Source organism: Pituophis catenifer, unplaced genomic scaffold (genome assembly GCF_029215685.1).
Source record: "Pituophis catenifer annectens isolate HBS135680 unplaced genomic scaffold, rPitCat1.0.hap2 SCAF_11, whole genome shotgun sequence".
NCBI lineage: Eukaryota > Metazoa > Chordata > Lepidosauria > Squamata > Colubridae > Pituophis > Pituophis catenifer.
This window is the reverse complement of record NW_027256891.1, coordinates 11,421,374-11,441,850: the sequence shown is the minus strand read 5'-3', so window position 1 is coordinate 11,441,850 and position 20,477 is coordinate 11,421,374. Positions and strand designations below refer to the sequence as shown.

The window sequence follows — 20,477 nt, the reverse complement described above, 5'->3', positions numbered from 1 at the left end:
GCATTAAGGGGTTAAAACCTAAAAAACTAGCTGTATATGGCTTTAGTGGGGTAATAAACCAATTTGATTTCCTCTCTTATCTTAGAAGGAAATAAAGCTTGGAACTTTCCATGCTGAACGCTTTAGGTTCACAAACATTCTGGAAACTTTGCATTTCTCTTTGAGAAACTGTAGTCCAGAAAACACAGCAGACACGGCCAGATGCAAACTGGCAGATATTGCTTGCATAACAATCCATGAGCAAATTTCCACAACATTTATGTAACACCAGACTGCTTATCATTTCATCCGTAGGGCTGGGATAAAGAGAAAAGTGAGATGATTTAGCAAGGACAATTTGTGTTGTGCCCCAATTTTTGTTTAATTTCCTAAAAATAGACAGATTAAGTCAGGCAGAAGCTTCGACTCGTTTTTTACTTGCTAACGTAGAAGCAAAACATGAAAAACCAGGATGTTTCATTTTAAAAACATTTTTGGGGAAATTTGCTCAAAGCTTGTATGTCCTTAAACTGTTCCCTGATCACTGTTGTCATTCCATGGCTATTTTTTCAGAAAAAAAGGAATTGGCAATTAACAATTTACATCAAGTGATTTTTCTTGGGCACACATACTGCCCAAAAGGCAGAAGAGCATATTGTCTTGGAGAAGCAGCTGGAGGACAACATGGAAACTATTTATTTATGAAGACACAAAAAGATAAATGTAGATATTCAGGGAACAAAGATTTCTCACCCTCAGAGAGTTCAAATCTAAAGATGGGTATGAATCTTTATCCTTTATTTCTAACACAAAAACAAACAACAAAGACAAATCTCTTTTTCTTTTTAATGCTATGAGATATTCTTTCAAAAGGCTGTCAAAAAGTGTTAATTAAATGAGGATGATTCACTGCTCTGGTGAAAGTTTATATGTGTTTATCTATGAACAAAAGTTAGGTTGTAGATATTTCTGGGACTGTTTGCAATTCACCCCAGCAGGTAGTGATAACTATCATAAGGTATTCTAAATATGGGAGCAAAAATAATTTTTCTTTAGACTTTTCTCTAAAGTGTAAAGAAAAAAAATAGAGAAAAGAAGGATTGGGGTGACATGATAACAGTATTTCAGTATTTGAGAGGCTGCCACAAAGAAGAGGAGGTTCAACTTATTTTCCAGAGCATCTGAAGGCAGGACAAGAAACAATGGTTGGAAACTAATTAAGGAGGGAAGCAATGTGGAATTAAGGAGAAACTTCCTAATATTGAGGACAATTAACCAGTGGAATGGCTTGCCTTCAGAAATTGTGGGTTCCAGGCTCATCACTGGAGGCTTTTAAAAAGAGCCTATCTGAAATGGAATATGGTCTCCTGCTTGAACAGGGGGTTGGACTAGAAGACCTCTAAGGTCCCTTACACCTCTATCTGAATTGAAATTCAAATCAAGCGACTGTCTACTGTTTAATAAAATTATAGTTCGAATGTTTACTGTGCTTCATAGCTCTGGAAAAATACTTTTCCTCCTTGCATGCTTACATAAAATGAAGGGGAAAAAAATCTCAATTGTTAATAAAGAATAATAAAAAAGAAGACTCCATTAGTTCAGAAGAAACTGAAAAGCAAGGTTGTTCTTGAATAAGCCATTTAAGAGTGAACCTCGCTATTATTTTGGAGAGCACAATGCACTGTGAAATAGCTAACTTTTTAAAAGGTAGACAAAACGACAATACCTGGGTGTGAGTGGGAGGAATATTGCGTCTGCCATAGATCCCAAGCAGGGAATCTTTTGCCAGGGAGACATTGAATTTCAAGTACAATGGATGATGGATCGTGATCTGGAACCGCCAAAAGAGGCCCGGTGGAATCGTCTGCATCACCTGATCTCCGATTTCAATTTCTCCCGTGTCTATTGCCTGTCCTTTCTGAAATACTATATCTCCAAAAAAACAAAAGGACAAAAAGACAAAAGTTACGAAGAGAACATGCTTTCCAAAGGCATTGAAAAGGCATGAAATGAGCAGCCTGCAATTCGAGACAAATTTGCCTCTTAAAGGGAAAATGCACTGACTGGAGGCATATAATACAAAACCTCAGGTAGCTGGAGGAATCTTTTCAGCCTAAAATGGCGGTCCCAAATCTTTGCGGCTTGGCAGCCCAGTTGGGGGAGGGAAAGAGGGGAACTGGGTTGTGCGAGTGGTAGGCTGGTGCGTATGCACACACATGCAGTTCCACTCATGGAGAGAAGAGAAGCCTTTGGGGTACCGCTCATATGAGTGGAGCTGCGTGAGTCTGCACACCGGCCTGCCTCTTGTGTGGCCCGATACCAAATAAATCACAGCCCAGCGATTGTGGACCTCGGGCCTAAAGGATAGCTTTGAATATTGTCAAGTTTTATTTGTTTTATTTATATAACATTTAATTTTCATCAAACAGTGTGTGTTCTGGGTACAATTATGTTTAAATAGTCACACTTATACATCTTTATTGTGATAAGTCATCACCATCATATTATTAATAATACAATAATATCATCGCATTAATACTTAACATTTAACCTCCTCATCTTTAACAACTCTCCTCTATCCCATTTCCTCCATTTATATCTCCTCCTTTCTAACTTCTGTTGCCATGGATATCTAGCCATGGATAGAATACGTCCCGTATCAAAAAATATTCAGTTTCTTCTTTATTTATTTATTGGTTCGATTTATATGCCGCCCTTTTCTGGAGATTCAGGGTGGCTTACAATGCGTTAAGCAACAGCCTTCATACTTTTGTATATACCTGCTTAGTAGGGCTTTCGGCCCCCCCCAAGCGGTATTCTTTTTTAAACAAAGTCAGCTTATTGCCCCCACAAACCAGGTCCTCATTTTACCTACCTCGAAAGGATGGAAGGCTGAGTCAACCTTGAGCCTGGTGAGATTTGAACTTGCAGTAATTGCAGGCAGCTGGTGTTCCTTAACAGTGCTTTAGTCTGCTGCGCCACCAAGGCTCTATATCCTTAATAGCAAGTGTTAATCTATCCATTTCTGCACAATCTAATGTTTTTTAAATTACATTCCCCTGATCATTTTTCTGCTTTGAATATTGTCAGTGATTGGGAAGAAAAGACCCTTAAAAGGAAATATTTGTAGCTTAGATTTGAAATGAGGTGTCTTTGGTGATCTCTGAACTTGGTTACAGATGTTTCATTACCCAACTAGGTAACATCATCAGTGCTAGACCGGTGGTGCTAGATAGTCTGAGTAAAGAAACATCTGCAAGAAAACAACCAAGCTCAGAGAGAACCAAAGATAAGATTCTGTATTACACAAATGAACCAGTTTCTCTCTCTCTCTCTCTCTCTCTCTCTCTCTCTCTCTCTCTCATTCTCTCTTTCTCCCATCACTTACACCCACGCACCCACAAATCCACATCCACACAGACAGATCAACAGACTGACAGTCACAGTGAATATGAATCTGTTCTATCTAGCAAAGGAATATTTCACTACTGGCTTTAGAAAACTCTTCCCTGGGCAAGAGTCTTATTTCACAACAACACAGCTAAGCTAGCGTTGACTTCTGACATTACTCCACAGAGATTAAACAAGGACAAAGGACTTTTAGCACTATATAGATGTTAATTAATTCACTGGGCTCAACAAATACCTTCTTATTGATATATGTAACACATTTCTATCGTGCTTCTCATACCAACACATCTCTTAAGCTTTACACTTCCTTTCCTCCACATCACATTCTTGACCCAGCTTGGTCCTGGGTTATCAGCCTTTGAAATAAAATAAAAACAAGGAAAGAAACAAAGAAAAAAGGGGAGAAAAGGACTGAACACGTTCACTGATTAATACTGTAAATGAACAGGGAAAGAAGATATATTTTGGGAAACATTTTTTTAATTCTTTGGGAGTAATTAGCTGCCTGCAAAACAGAGGCACTTATTGTTCATCTCAGAATCAGAATTTGGGAGTTTTAGGGCATTTTCTACGGAATGCTGCTTCTGCTAAAGTAGCAGAGAAGTGGGAAATGGTGGTAGGGAAGGAACTTGTATATAAACAGACAGCAAACCCCACTCCCTTCTAGCACTGATGATGTTGCCTAGCTGGGTAATGAAACATCTGTAAGAAAATAACTAAGCTCAGAGATCATTGAGGACCCCATGAAAGGAACTATTTATGTTGTTTTTATCCAGTTGGTAAAAGGTAAGGTAAAGGTAAAGGTTCCCCTTGCACATATGTGCTAGTTGTTCCCGACTCTAGGGGTGGTGCTTATCTCCATCTCAAAGCCAAAGAGCCAGCGCTGTCCAAAGACGTCTCCGTGGTCATGTGGCCCTCATGACTAAACGCCAAAGGCGCACGGAACGCTGTTACCTTCCCACCAACAGAGGTCCCTATTTTTCTACTTGCACTTTTTACGTGCTTTCAAACTGCTAGGTTGGCAGAAGCTGGGACAAGTAACGGGAGTTCACCCCATTACACGGCACTAGGGATTCAAACTGCTGAACTGCCGACCTTTCGATCGACAAGCTCAGCATCTTACCCACTGAGCCACCACATCCCTATCCAGTTGGTAAGTCATGTCCAACTCTTCGCGACTCCATGGACCACAGCATGCCAGGCTCCCTTGTCCTCCCATCTTCTGGAATTTCCTCAAATTCATGTTCATTGCGTCGATGATACTATCTAACCATCTCATCCTCTGCTGTCCCCTTCTCCTTTTGTCTTCCACCTTCCCCAGTGAGTCCTTTCTTCTCATTTGGTGGCCAAAGTATTTGAGCTTCAGTTTCTAAAACTGTCCTTCCAAATTGCAGTCAAGGGGGATTTCCTTTAGGATAAACTATTTATGACCGGAGAGCAAAGATTAGTTCTAGCACCTAAACTGTGTAAGATACATTTAGGTGGCTGAATTAAAGGTCCAAGAGAATTGGCTAAGCCCATCTGTTTTAGACTGATGGTTATTTTTAAGAGTACCAGCTCGTAAACAGTTTCTCTCTCCCCCCCCACCCCCGAGCACTGTCTGAAATTACTTCAGTGTTTCTCTTCAGAGAATTTAATTCGAGCCACAAGAAAAGCTGAAAGATGACAAGACATTTCAGATATTGTCTGGAACTGTTTATAAGCCAATGCCCAATAGGCCAAGAGGATGTTTAAAAACATTTTCCTGATACCGACATAGTCTCGTTATCATACTGATTATACTGTCTGGGTAGAGGGCAGGAACTCTAAGGTCAAAGATACAAGGTATATGTTTAAAGTGAATGTAATGTCGGTCCAGCTGGATAACTTTTAAATGGGATGCAACTGCTTTGTCACTTTTCAAAAACAGAAGGACCCAGTCTTCAGGGAAATGAATAAACGTGTGTGGATTCATATGCCAAACTATACTGGGAGATATAATTTCAACGTGACACAATCCCATTATAGAAATGTTCCTTCTAGGCAGAAATATCCCTTACTGACTCTAAGTTTTGCTATGGTATAATGAAAGGCAAAAATGTTTTAGATGAGCTAGTCTCAGCCAGCTGCAAATGTATAGGTCAGGGGTCAGCAACCTGCGGCTCTGGAGCCACACGTGGCTCTTTCATCCCTCTGCTCTGGCTCCCTGTTGCTGGTCGGCTCCACAGTTGATAGGGATTTCGGTTAGGGCAGGTAGAGGAAAAAGGATGCTGCCCTAGGAGGAGACTCTATGGTGGGGGAACCAGACTTCTGGTCAGCAGAGGAAAAAGGATGCTGTGCTAGGAGGAGACTATGATGGGGGAACCGGACTTCCGGTCAACTCCAGAATTGAACGGGGGCTTCCGGTTAGGACCTTTGTGGCTCTTTGAGTGTTTAAGGTTGCCGACTCTTGGTATAGGTAATCCTTGACTTACAACAGTTCATTTAGTGACCGTTGGAAGTTACAATGGCACTGGAAAAAGTGACTTATGATTGTTTTTCACACTTATGACCATTGCAGCATCCCTACAGTCATGTGTTCAAAATTCAAATGCTTGGCAACTGACTCACATTTATGACAGTTGTAGTGTACATCATGTGATCACCTTTTGAGACCTTCTGACAAGCAAAGTCAGAATGGGGAAGCCAGATTCACTTAACAACCGTGTTACTAACTTAACAACTGCAATGATTCACTTAGCTTTTGTGGCAAGAAAGGTCACGAAATGGGGCCAAATTCACTTAACAAATGTATTACTTAGCAACAGAAATTTTGGGGTCCATTGTGGTTGTAAGTCCAAGACTACCTATATTTCCTGTTCCGAACCACATTCCCTTCCTTTAATGGCACATGATATGTAGGGATTTCTTCTAAGACATTTTTTCTTTAAAAGAAATTTCAGAACCAACATTTATTTCGTCCAATGGGATGAGAGCTGAGAGGAAATAAAAAGATCCTGAGCATTTATTTCCCAGTCCAACACTGGTCCAGAAAACCTGTAAGAGATAGTGGTTAAAGTATTTGATATAGTACTGAGGTGACACAGTTTGAGAACCAACCTGGTGCAGAATTAACTGATTCAATTCAATTTTTTCATTTGATTGAAAAAAAATTCAATTCAATTAGGAGATTCAATCCAAATGTGCTTACAGTAATGGCCAAAAGTGTGGAAACCTTTTGGGAAAAGTGTATTTTCTAAAACTAGCTAATAACACCACCTTTTTTGGGGGGAGTAGTACCATAAAATGATATATTAATGGAAAAATAATTTAATCAAGAATGTAATGCAATAACTTTTATGAAGGATTTGCTATTAGAATAGCAGTTACAGTATAAAGAAGAAAAGTGAAACACGTAGAAAAAAACGAGATATACAAAAATGACCACCATAGAAAAAATGAGATATACAAAAATGATCACCATGTCAGTTAATACTTAGCAAGCCATTTAACATGAGAGCATATCTTGATCTGATCTGTTTCCAACCTCCAGATTTATGCAAAAATCCTTGGAACGACAGCAATGGTATTCTTACCACCATGCCGAAATGAAACGGTTAAGTCATGTATTAGAAGGAATGTAGTAGGACTTGTTGAAACCAATCTTCTGAAACATCATGCATCAGATGAAGTGAGCTGTAGCTCAGAAAAGCTTACATCTTTTAGTAAAATGTATTAGGCTCACCCAGGTTCCTGATTTTTGGTTAAAATAGACTAACATTGTTCTACCCTTACAATATAGTAAATACAATAGGAGAGTCAGCTTGGCCTAGTGGTTAGGACACTAGCCCAGAAACTGAGATAAGTTGAGTTCTAGTCCCGCCTGAGGCAAGAAAGCTGAATGAGGGATATTGAGCCAATCACCAGGAGACAGTGAGTTCTAGTCCTGCCTTAGACAAAAAAAGCTGACAAGATGGCTTTGAAGCAATCATGTTCAAGTCCCACCCTAGGTATGAAAGCTGACTGGCTGACTTTGGGCCAATCACCAGGAGATGGTCTCACTCAGTCAGTCCAACCCACCTCACAAGGTTGTTGCTGTGTGTAAAATCGGAGGAAGAAGGAGCATTAGGTATGTTCACCACCTTGAGTTACATACAAAATAATAATCAAATACATTTCAAAGTAATAAACACGGGATAAAAATCTAATAAATCAATCGATAATATTAACTCGGGCAACATGCACATCAATTGGGTCATCCCAAAGGTGCTTTTTCAAGAGGCAACTGGACTTTCTGGTTTTTCTTTGAAGACATTTTGCTTCTCATTCAAGAAGCTTCTCGGATGAGAAGCGAAACGTCTTCAAAGTTTAGTTTAGTTTAGTTTATTTATACTTATATGCCGCCCTTCTCCCGAAGGACTCGGGGCGGCTCACAAAGATAAAACAATAAAACAGTAAAATTACGACTAAAATACTCAATTAAAATCCCCAAAAGATTAGTTAAAACTCCCATCAGATCAGCAAATTTGTTGGAAAAGCCATGTCTTCAGGTCACCGCGGAAAGAGAGGAGGTCGGGGGCCATCCGGAGCCCAGTGGGTAAACCATTCCAGAGGGTCGATGCGCCCACAGAGAAGACCCTCATCCTGGGCACCATCAGCCAACATTGTCTGGCCGATGGCACCCGGAGGAAGGCAATCCTATGTGAGCGCACTGGATGGTTGGAGGCAGGCAGAAGGTGATCCTGCAAGTACCCTGGGCCCATGACATGAAGGAAAAAGAAAGAAAAAACAGAAATTAAGGCATTGTAAGCCGTCCTGAGTCTCCGAAGAAGGGCGGCATATAAATCAAATTAAATAAAATAGAAAAAAAATAAAATAAATAAAAACCAGAAAGTCCAGTTGCCTTTTGAAAAAGCATGGGACAACCATGACCTGGATGATGGAGAATCTCCATAGATATCAGTTGGGTTAATTGCATGTCCTTGCTACCCAAAACCATTGAGACTTCTGGCCTTTCCTGTGATGTCAGTGCATCTTCCATGGTGATTTTATACACTTGATGAAAAAAGATAGAAAAAGAGATACCTTTCCTTTCTGTTTTATCTGACGCTTTGCCTCCAATGGGAGCGTATGTTGTATCCACAGATTCTGTGAGTCTGTTTCCTTTACTGAGTCCATTTTCATAAAGCTGCCCATCAACTGGTTGTAACTGCCAAGTCAGGCCACATAAATGTACTGCTGTTAAAGAGAGAGAGTGAGAGAGAGAGAGAGAGGGAGAGAGAGGGAGAGAAAGAAAGAAAGAAAGAAAGAAAGAAAGAAAGAAAGAAAGAAAGAAAGAAAGAAAGGAAGGAGAGAGGAAGGGAGGGAGGGAGAGAAAGAGAGATTCAGCTTATTAATTTATGCCCACCTTCATTACCCACCCAGAATAAGATAGTAGAAAGCTTTGAAGAAGTCAATTATCCCATGCCTCTGTTTATAAGAAATTGAAATTCTAAGTATGCTAATTTCACCTTAAACTAAATGTGTAATTAGTTTCCTCATTTTCATTTGGAGCTCAGCCAATGCTGGATGATGAATTTTATTCAGCAGTTAGCGGGAATGCTTGCAATTCAAAGGACAAGGGCTTTGTGAGAAGACGACTGTACGGGAAAGTAAAAATGAAAAGAGACACATCGTTCCTGAATTTTGCATCATTCAAATCTAGTGCTTCTCCTGCACAGAAGATGGGTTCTACCTAGGGTGGGCCCAACACGGAGCACAAAATCAATTATTCTGATAGACAAATCACAAATTTTGGACAGATCTGTCCAAGGACACAATAATAACAAATAATTCCTAATTAAATAATCCATGGTTTAATATAATGTGCAAACAGAGCCCTAGAGAAGCCGCACAGAGGAGAAACTTGGAATCTACTGTTAAGAATGGAGAAACGTAAAAAGGAGAGGAGCCATTTTCTCACCATGTTGAGAGCGTATGTTTATGAAAATTACTCCCATTATTTTTAACTTTCCAGGTGCCATCTTCTTTTGTGCGGATATTAGTACATCCATAACTACATTTCCTTAGTGAATAGGAGCCAATGGGGTATAAGTTGCATTGAAGAAGCTTTGGCAGGTGCATAACTATGATATAAATTTCTTCCACCTTATATTCTACCCCAGGGGTGCCAAACTCAAGGCCTGGGGGACAAGCTCAGCGTCTTAGCCACTGAGCCACCACATCCCTTACAATATGTAGAATTAACTGCTGCCCAGTTATTTTTCTAATTATCATCATTAGTGTCATGAGGTAAAATAGGTAGTTATTGGGCAGGGCGTAAATCCAACATGTAAATAAATATATTTGCTTTAAATGCAATAAACCAAAGTGAAATAATTGGAATTTATACAATTATTCCACATATATTTAATGTTTTGTTTCTTTTTGGGCTTGTTAAAAAAGGGTGGTGAACTACTCTGGGGGACTATACACAATTCTGGAGAATAAAATATTCAGAATTAATACAGGATTAGGGAGCCTTTTTTAAAAGGCACACAGACAAAAACCTTGTATATCGTTTCTTCTGCAACTTAACACAGCGCTTGAAAGCTGATGACTTCAGTATTTTCAATATTAATTTTGCATTATTTCCAATACACTGACATGTGACAAAGCTACCAATCCATTACTGCTAATTCCCAAGAGACTGGCTGCTCCTTCTCTAAATATTCCCCTGGCAGTCTTCTGAATAAATAGGAAGCAAAGCGAAAGAAGCGATTTCCACAAACAATTTCCCCAGAATTGCTAAGCAGAAAGGAAATGGATGCAAACGTCTCCTGGTCTGAAGCATCACAATTCTGCAAAGGCTGTTTGCCATAAAATTAGAAAGCCAGAATGATGCTCTAGCCTAATGTTTTGCATTGGCTGTATGATTGCCGGCAGTGTAATAGAATGCATGGATAACCTTGAAGACAGAGGAGAGTAGATGCTGCCTAGGAAACCATCAGATAAGAGAGGTAGGAGCCCCCACAGTCTCTTAATAGTCAGAGAAAGATATTTAGGAAGGATCTGCCCTCATGGATCAAGCAGCTAAAAGTGGAGATGGGAAGTTTGTGGCTTCAGATTTGCAGGATTCTGTTTTATGTAGCTTTGTAGAGGAGAAGTTTCAACCCTGAAGCTGACCTGACCAAGGCCATTTGGAGGCTTCAGAACAGAATTAAATAGAATAGAATTTTTATTGGCCAAGTATGATTGGACACAGAAGGAATTTGTCTTGGTGCATATGCTCTTGGAGTACATAAAAGAAAAGATACATTCGTCAAGAATCATAAGGTACAACACTTAATGATAGTCATAGGTTACAAATAAGCAGTCAGGAAACAATATCAATATAAATCGTAAGGATACCAGCAATAAGGTTACAGTCATACAGATAAGTGGAAGGAGATGGATGATAGGAACGATGAGAAGATTAATAGTAGTGCAGACTTGGTAAATAGTTTAACAAATAGTTGCCACACTGGAGCTGAGGGATAGGGAGGGGAGGATAGAGATAACTGAGGTTTTGTAGCCAAAACAAAATACTTTCTTCTGGGAACCAAGGACATTTCCACTGGTGGTTGGAGAGAGGAGGAGTGAAGTTACCAGGCAACCGGGCAACACCTTGATTGGACCATGTGACTGATTGTTTGGGGAAGGGAGAAAACTTTTAATTAGGTGAAAACCATGGGAACACTCAGAGTTGGTTTTCACCAGCCTGTGCCAATATGATATGTCCAAATGAAACTATTATTTGAGGAATCTACCTGCGTCAGAGTTCTATTTGTTATAGGTGTATTACTTGGAACCCTGAGAAAGGAGTGGCAGAACCTGGGAACAGCATCAAGAGGGGAATCAGCCTGGAATCTTTACGGTCCCACAGTGATCTAAGTCCAACTCCTCTTGAATTCCATTAACCCTTATCTGGGGCCAAAATAGTACTGACTGTCAGTTGACTAGATTCCTGTGCATAGGAATGAGCAATAAATCAGTTTAATTGGAAGTCAATGTGTGGCCCTGATTTTGCATGCCTGACAAGCCTTACAATAAAGTAGAGCTAACTCATCCAGTTGTGTTTCCAGTCTGGGAAGGGGGAATACAGTAAACACACTTTCTTGGATAAAAATAAGGGACAAACCTGGACATCTGAAAGAGGTCCAGAAGAATATAACGATGTAATTGTCGATGTGTATATCATTGCTTTACCAAGGAAAACTCAAGAGCCAAACCAAGAATAAATTTTACAAAAATGCTTATTGTAATAGCAGTACTTAAATTAAACAGAGTATGTGAATATATTCCACTGCACAACTCTCTGCAATTCTGGGCAATTCAAAAATTAAACAACAACAGCAACAACAGAAAATAACAAAAACATAGCCATATCCTTTAGTCTCTGGAAATTTTGAAGGTTTTTATTCCAAATGGTTGGGGATTGCATAGCTGATTCCAACATAGGAATATTGGACTATATTAAAAGCCATCAGAAATTGTGATGCACACACAGTTGTGATATACACATAGAGCCTGGCATGCCCCAGAAGCTACAGTAGTTCTAGGTTGGCAGAAATAGACAGATACTCCCAGCTCTGCCTTAGAAAGCAGATCTGTTCTTTGCTAATCAAAAATCCAAATTTTTGAGTAACACAAGTGTGACTTTAACAGTTGCCATTATTTCTATTAATATTTTTAGCAGTCCTGCTGAGGTATAAAAAGGATGACTCAGGCATCCTACTTTCTTATTCTCTCTTTCCCTCTTTGCATTAGGTGTGGCTAGTTGCTATTTCTAAACAGCCATTTAGAAATGCCGTTTTACACAGCAGCTCTTGTGACTGTGGTGCCTTCAGCTTTTCAATAAACCATTTACTTATCTCTACCATTTCTTTCTTGGATGAATTTAGACTTAGAGCTTGCATGCTCTCAGTTGTTATTGCTTTGTGCAGTTTCCCATCACGATCACTTTCTGTTTTTATTCAGCATCTTTATATTTTGTTCCCCTAATAAAATGGCATTTTTCCCACTTTGCCTTTTTCGACCAGCATCTGATTACACAATAAGGCTGTTTATCAAAAACAAAAGCTTGTTTGTTAACATATTACCTATAGTTTGGCTTTCTGAATAGCTACACTGAAATAAAATGGACACCAACAGTGTGAAACCATATGGATCTGATGAGAAAACAACAGATTTGGTAAAAACAGTTTCCCGGCTCATAGTCTCCCAATTAACCTTGGACAGATTGTGACATGTGAGTTCGCTTATGTTTAGAAAAAAAGAGAGTAATAATTTATGTCATACAGAGGTCTACAATTATAATATAACATTATACTAGAAGTTGAGGTGGATGGTTACAGGGAATTCTAAGATTTGCCATCGAGCCTCATCTAGAGAGCGTCAGGTGAGAAAAACTGTCTTTGTAGAATTAGAAGATTACCTCAGAAAGGCAAATACCATGAGATTCAGGAAAGAATTTAAAGAGTTGTGTCTCCCCACAAGATTAAAACTATGGGATGTGGCCAACCCTACTGGTCAAAGACACCTCCAAGACTCACTTGTTGGGATCAATATGCTGACATTGTAAATTGCTCAGAGAGGGTTATATAAGTCTAAGTCTAAGTGCTATTGCTATTCTGAAGCACAGGTAGAAAACTGCTGGTGAAGGACACTATACAGCAGTGTCATTGCTGACCAAGCTAGATAAAATTGCTGGAAGTTATGGATTAGAAATTTTTGGAAGGTCACACATCTAATGTTCCTACTCTGAACCATTAAAGCCCCCCAAAATTGTGAAAACTGGCACATTGGCTGAATGCAAAAAAAAAAAAAACCTAACAAAAAACCAACAAAAAATAAAAACAAAAAACAACAACCCAGACTCAAGTCTCCTTCATTAATTTCTTCATTACTGAAATAATGAAACTAGATGCTGCAAAATTCTATTTCCATGCTACCTGTTATTTTAGTTTGTGTTGCCTTTAACATGATAGAGGAATGCAGTTGGAATTGACAGCACTACAGCTTGACAATTTAAGAAAAGTGGTGCTACCTGGCATTCTCTCTATTTTAATCATTCCCCTCCCTTATCATGTCTAGATAATAGGTTATTTCTCTTACATTGTGAGCGATATACTTGGGGAAAGGATCGGTTGAAAAGGATTTTAGTTTTGAATGGATGTTTGCATGATTTTTCAGATTACATTTCATAAACTGGATTAACCCACCATCTGCTACAAAGCCAATGATGAAATTGAATTTATTCTTATCTACCTTCTGTGTCGGCTCAGCCTGTCAACTTCTGCTTTGAAAACTTTGGCAGAGAACAAAATATAACGCTTGGCTGAAACACAAGGGACTCCCTGTGGTGGATCGCTGAATTGAATAATAACAGCCTCTACAATATATATTTATCAAACCCAGATGGCTTCTCCTTCAGGTGAATAAAGGAAGCACAACCAGAATGAAGTGCTTACAAATCTGGGTCGTGTTGTGTGGTGGGTTTTTTTTTGGGGGGGGGGGGGGTGTTTCGTTTTCATGGATTGGTTTGGTCAGTCTAAAGTTAAATTTCCCATAACTTTAGGAAATATAATTGGGAAATGTCAAATTAGGATGAGGTCCTAAAAGTTCAAATGGAAAGAAAGGAGGAGGAGAAGGAGGAGGGAGGGAGGGAGGGAGGGAGGGAGGGGAGGAGGAGGAGGAGAAGTACAAGGCATGGGGATTAATGATATATACTTAAGGGGACTTAATGACTAGCAGTTATGGTTTTTGCTTTCATTATTTTCTTTCTCGCTCTTTCCTGTCCTTAAATCTGATTGGATAGAACTATGCCGCTTTGTTCTGAAGTCACTTTCTATGGATTCCATCATGACTGCTCTACAATATCAAAGAATTGCTGCCTTTTTTATATGTTAAATTTCTATCTCACCTTTCCATATAGAACTCAAGGCAGCCTATAGACAAGTCCCTATTGCTATTTCCCTGAACTTTCCCTTCTAGAGGAATACTGGATTGAGAGAGAAGTCCATCATGAAGCCTCCATGGGGCCTAGAACCCAGGATCTCTCCATTCCTATTCTAGTACCTTCAACATGACATCATACTGGCTCTTGGACTGAGAGAAGGTTGTAGGAGATGACCAGGTTGAGCCAATGAAGGGGTCAAGCATGTCATCAGTCTTGAGTCCCTTTATGCCAACAAGAGTTCTAAGTCCAGCCCTCCATGAATTCCATGAATGTTGACTCTTATCTACTGCCAATTTAGTAGTAGTTCAGATTCTTATTTAGAGATAGCATGGAATAAACTTGTAGTCATTTGAACAACCTGGTTCCTGATTCCTTATACCTGACAGGGGTGCCTGACCCAAAGCCATTCAGGGATCTTCCATGGTTGAGAGAATACTAGAACTCAGGGCTCCCAACTCCTAGTCCAGCAGCTTTACCACTAGACTACACTGACTGTCCTATTTCATGGGTAGGAGTCCTTCTGAACCCTCTCTAACTACAGCTTGAAAAAATCTTTGCCATAATTTCCTGCTTGGAAACATTAAAAACCTGTACCATAAGCCACAAACATACATCTAGAGTCACCCCAAATAACAAGATGGGTGGCATATAAGTTTGATAATAAGTAAATAAAAATACATAATAATAATGATATAGGATGGTTGGCATATAAATTTAATAATAAACAAATAAGAATAATATGGAATAATATAAAAGTACCTCTCCCCAAAATCCCAATCCTTGCCATTTTGCATTACAACCCTGTTCGTTATGACTTCAAAGTCAAAAACGTTAAGAGAGCTTCCAGCTGTCAACAGAAGAAAAAGTTTTCATATATATATATATATATATATATATATATATATATATATATATATATATATATATATATATATATATATTTAATACAAAATTTACAATTAGAGTCCACAAAAGTACCATCTTAGGGAAAATGCCATTGGTAATGCATAAAAAAGAAGTGAGAAAAGGGAAACTGTACTTTCATTTTTCAAACTTTTATTATTATGTTAATATACATCACGCATGTTGATGCACCCAACTGATCAGTCATTCAAGATCAACTGATCAGTTGGTTCAGATGTATTTGATTAACCAAAAGGCTTTAGTAAAATGGCATTTCCCTTCTCTAGCTAGGCATTGCTGCCATCAGCCAAGGCAGATTTTTAAGATGGTGTTAAATTCAGAGAGTGAAATCATTTAAAAGATTTCCACAAAAGAGATAAATTCCTTTCGGCTACAAGGCAGACAGATGAAAAGGATTTAAACTATAGAGAAGTAACGTCAGATTAGATCAAACATTCTAATCAAACGAGATGTTAGCCATACAGAGCAAAAAAGCCTGTGAATATGTCAAATGGTTTTTTTTCCCCCCCCTTCAGCGCTTTTATGAAGAGTTTGGATAAAAAAAAAATTGGTTTCAGCTGAAGAAATCCATCCTCAGTTATGAGATTCAAATGGACTAAATTATATGTAAGGATATGTAGGGATTATACGCCACATTTTGACTGATCCTTAAATATTTGACTTTAATCACTTATATACAACTTTGGCTTTCGCTCTGCCTAACAAAAGAAAAAATATTCCACTCTGTGAATGCCAAGGCTTAACTAGCTAGCCTTCTTTTCATCCTGGCAATCCAATTGAACAAAAAGATTCATCTGTAAAATATTGCATGGTTTTTTTTTCTAATTCTGACACTTGAAGCTTCATAAATACTTTTTAAGAGCCTGTCTGGATTCGAGGGGAGAGGACAAATGGTTTCTTTTATGAGAATAACAATATTATGGGAGGTTTCACTATTTTTCCCTGCTGTACCTTCAATGAACATCATCCACAAACTTGCAATCAAGAGGGGGAAACAATGCCAGTGGAGGCAACTTTGACAATGTAAATAGAACTGAGAAGATTTGCAGCTGGATCAAACCCTGTCTGCATAATCCTGATGTGCCCTCCTTCTCCATGGCTGCTACCTGTAGTCTTGCAATGAACAGTGCTTCATGAACAGAGGAAGAGCCTGGGGGAAGGAGTCAAGAGGGCACTGAGTCTAGAATCATTACAATGCTGCAAGCAATTCAAGTCCAGTCCCCCTTGAATTCTGTTGACCCTTATCTAGTGCCTATTTAGTGTTGCTCATCAGCTGATTAGGTTTTTGTGTCTAGGCGCAAGCAATAAATCCTCCTTTTGCACCTGAAAATAACCTTCTTTAGTTTCATTGTCACTATTAATTTCTAAAGGATGAATTAAAATAGTGACAATTCTTTTTTCCACCCAGCTTCAGGTACTTTCCAGGGACCATTTTGCTATATAGTTCTTTCTTCTGCTTTCATTGCTTAGTTTATGTGACATTCCCTCCTCTATAAATATGTTCATTAAGAACAGGATATAAATTACGCAATAAAATAAATAACCTTGTCACATCACATAGATAAAATAGCACCCTTTTTATTTTCCAAACCTATCAGCTGATTTTGAGATCAACCTCAGGAAAGACAGATCTAAAACCGTCTAAGGCAGTGTTTCCCAAAATGTGGTACACGTACCCCCAGGGGTATGGGAAGAGTTTGGTGGGGGTACGCGTTGCACCGGAGTTTGGTGGGGATCACGTGGGAATATCCACTGCACCGTGCTTAGCTGCGCCCACAGAACAAGGAAAGAAATAGGCGCGTATCGCAGTTTTTACACGGGAACTGGGGCCATCGTACATCGTATCGCAACTCATTATGGCGGGAACTTCTGCGCATCCTTCGTGCAGCTCGGGTTCAGCCATTTTTAAACTGCGGGAACATTAACAGTTGATGTTGAGCCGCGGAGCTGTTTAAACGCCGGAGAATTGCAGTGTTATCTAAGTGTTTCCCAAAGTGTGGTACGCGTACCCCCAGGGGTACCATATGTTTTTTATGAGGGGTACTCAGCGTTACGAAAATTATAGAAGGGGTACACATATGTCAAAAGTTTGGGAAACACTGGTCTAAGGAAACACAGTAATGGATCAGTGTTAAGTGTATCAAAGTTAGGTAAACAAACTCTTTGGTGTGGTGACAGTAAATGTCTCACACAGCACAACTCCCTTTTCATCCTCCCTCTTTCATCTGCAATGCTTCAAGTTGTGTTAATGAGGATTTGTTCTCTGGATGGCGGAAGCGGAATATTTAATATTAAAAACTACTATATCTTGGCTAGTTTCTTTTAAAGCATACAAACCAAGATAAAGATAATACCGAAGCTATTAATAATAGCTACAGTGGGATCCTAATTAAAATAGTGAGAAACAGACAGGAAATAATTGGCAGATTGAAATGACTTCTTCTTCTTTTTTTTTTTTTAAATCACTTGTTTGGTGTCTGCCAAGTTCTGTATTGCCTTTTTTTTTTTTTTTGCAAGAAAATCTTTTGCTACCTAGAGATTTCTGAAACCAATAAAAAGTTGGCTATAGTTTCTTTATGATGCCCAAAGTATTTTAGTAAATTGGACCTTAATTGGAATCTTGCCCTGTAAGGCGATGGCTATTTTTTTTAAAAAAAATTGATTTATATGCCGCCCTTCTCCGGAGACTCAGGGTGGCTTACAATGCATTAAGCAATAGCCTTCATACTTTTGTATATTTATACAAAGTCAGTTTATTGCCCCCACAAACTGGGTCCTCAATTTACCTACCTTAGAAAGTATGGAAGGCTGAGTCAACCTTGAGCCTGGTGAGATTCGAACTTACAGTAATTGCAGACAGCTGGTGTTAATCGCAATGCTATTAGTCTGCTGAGCCACCAGGCCCATTGGATTTTGTAGCATCCAATGGAAGGATTACTCATTAAAAATAATCCAGGGAATGGATTATTCTTCAGATAATCAATGTGCCTTTGACCTTTTCAAACACATGGAATGAAGATGAGTGAACGGTCTTCAGTCCTATCTTTCCTTTCATGTTCTCACCGCCATTCTTAGTAAATGTTTAGGATTCAGACTTCTATAGCTTCCCATCTGTTCATGAAGGTTGTCGAGATAAGTGTTGCTTTTGTTATTCAGTTGCTAAGTCATGTCTGACCCCATGGACCATAGCATAACATTCCATGCTTATCTCTCTCAAGGCTGTATCCCAGGGTTACTTACAGTAGTGAGGGGAGTGACCTCTACAACCCACAAAATTTCTCTGTTGGCAAATGTGATTGATGACACACTCTGGGGGGAGGGGGAAAACAGGGTCATAATTGGAGCGTAAATTACATAGGGTAGAGCTGGCTTCATTTGGGAACCTGCCGACATGAAGCTCCTAATAAATATCTGGATTTCTTTTGAAGCTTGACTTGAGATTCATGATTTAATTAGGGCATCCATTGGAACCCTCACACTGATGACACTATCTAATCATCTCATCTTCTGCCATCCTCTTCTCCTTTTGCCTTCCATCTTCTCCAACATCAGGGTCTTCTCCAAGGAATCCTCTCTTCTCCTTAGGTGGCCAAAGTATTTGAGTTTCATCTTCAATATCTGACCTTCCAAAGGAGAGTCAATGTTGATTCCCTTTAGAATTGACAGATTGGATCTCCTTGTGGTCCAAGGCACTCTCAATAGTCTTGATAATTCAAGACAAGCATGTTCACTCTCAATTCCTCTTCAATTGAGGTTGTTTTGAATTGTGGTGTTAGAGAAGGCTCTTGAAAGTATATGTAGATATTACATGTTCTTTGAACTCTTGAATACTCTCTGCATAAAGAGAAGTTACATTTTGGATTGATTTTGCTTACTTGTTAGTGTAAACTTTTGTTTCCTACAAAGGTTCTTGGAGTCAGTGGAAATTGGATCAATAAAATGAAGAAAGAACAATAATGCTAATTGCAACATATAAGCCTATATTTTATCTGACATGTGTTTAGATCATCACTTTTCCCTGCCCTTGTATTTGTTTTATTGATTGGTCCTTGGTTGTAGACCCTATCCTTTAAAAATAAAATAAAACAAATCTACCAGGTCATTGAATGTTAAACTGGTTATAATCGAACAGATGCTGAATCTTCCTGTAAAAGAGATGGGAGAAAATGTTCTTTCTGAAGTACAAGATTCTGTTATTGAAACCTTACAACTTTACACGAATTATAATTAGCTCATTAAGCTAAGTCTCCTCTCTGGCCTATCTCACAAAGTTAACATGAGTCTTGCAAGTCTGCAAGTATAGGTAGTCCTCAACTTACGACCACAATTGAGTCCAACATTTATGTTATTGAGTTTTGCCCCCATTTTATGACTTTTCTTGCCGCATTTGTTAAATGAATCACTGAAGTTGTTAAATTAGTAACATGGTTGTTAAGTGAATCTGGATTTCCCATTGACTTTGCTTGTCAGAAGGTTGCACATATGACTCCAGGACACTGCAACTGTTGTAAGTATTGCTGGTTGTCAAGCATCCAAATGTAAATAACATGACCATGGGGATGCTGCCATGGTCATAAGTGTGAAAAATGGTCATAAGTCACTTTTTTCAGTGCTGTTGTAAATTCAAATGGTCATAAAATGAACTGTTGTAAGTTGAAGACTACCTGTATATCTTTCGCCTATCCTCTACACATTCCAAGAAACTAGGGAGGGTGTTCCCTGAGCTTCTTCCTCTGTCCACATTTCTGATGTGGGTTAAATTGACTTTTATCCGGGGTGAAATGCTCCCAGTTTGGACCGGATCGCCCAATCTGGTAGCGATGGCGGCAGGTGGTTCAGAGAACCGGTAGCAAAAATCCCTGCTCCCCCCCCCATGCCCAGCTGAGTCGCGCGATCATCAGAGGCTTTTTTTTTTTACTTTTAAAAGCATTTTTTCTTCGGCCGAAAAAATGCTTTTAAAAGTAAAAAAAAAAGCCTCTGATGATCACGTGGCTCAGCTGGGATCGTCAGAGCCTTTTAAAAGCATTTTTTCTACAACTTTTTTGGCCAAAGAGCTTGTAGAAGAAATGCTTTTAAATTTTTTTTAAAAAAATGGCCACGCCCACCCAGTCACATTACCCCCCCAAGCCACGCCCATAGAACCGGTAGTAACAAATTTTACATTTCACCACTACTTTTATCTGACCATCCCACTGGTAGTATCTCTTTGACCTGTCTCCTAAAGCCA

General features: G+C 39.1%; 1 protein-coding gene across 1 annotated transcript in view; it reads right to left on the bottom strand.

Moving 5' to 3' along the window:
• The window catches only part of TENM1 (teneurin transmembrane protein 1), a 349,073-nt gene that overhangs the window by 164,587 nt on the left and 164,009 nt on the right, over positions 1–20,477 (bottom strand). The window contains 2 exon segments of the mRNA XM_070952054.1: positions 1,706–1,911; positions 8,434–8,586. Coding sequence (XP_070808155.1) covers positions 1,706–1,911; positions 8,434–8,586 — 359 coding nt within the window.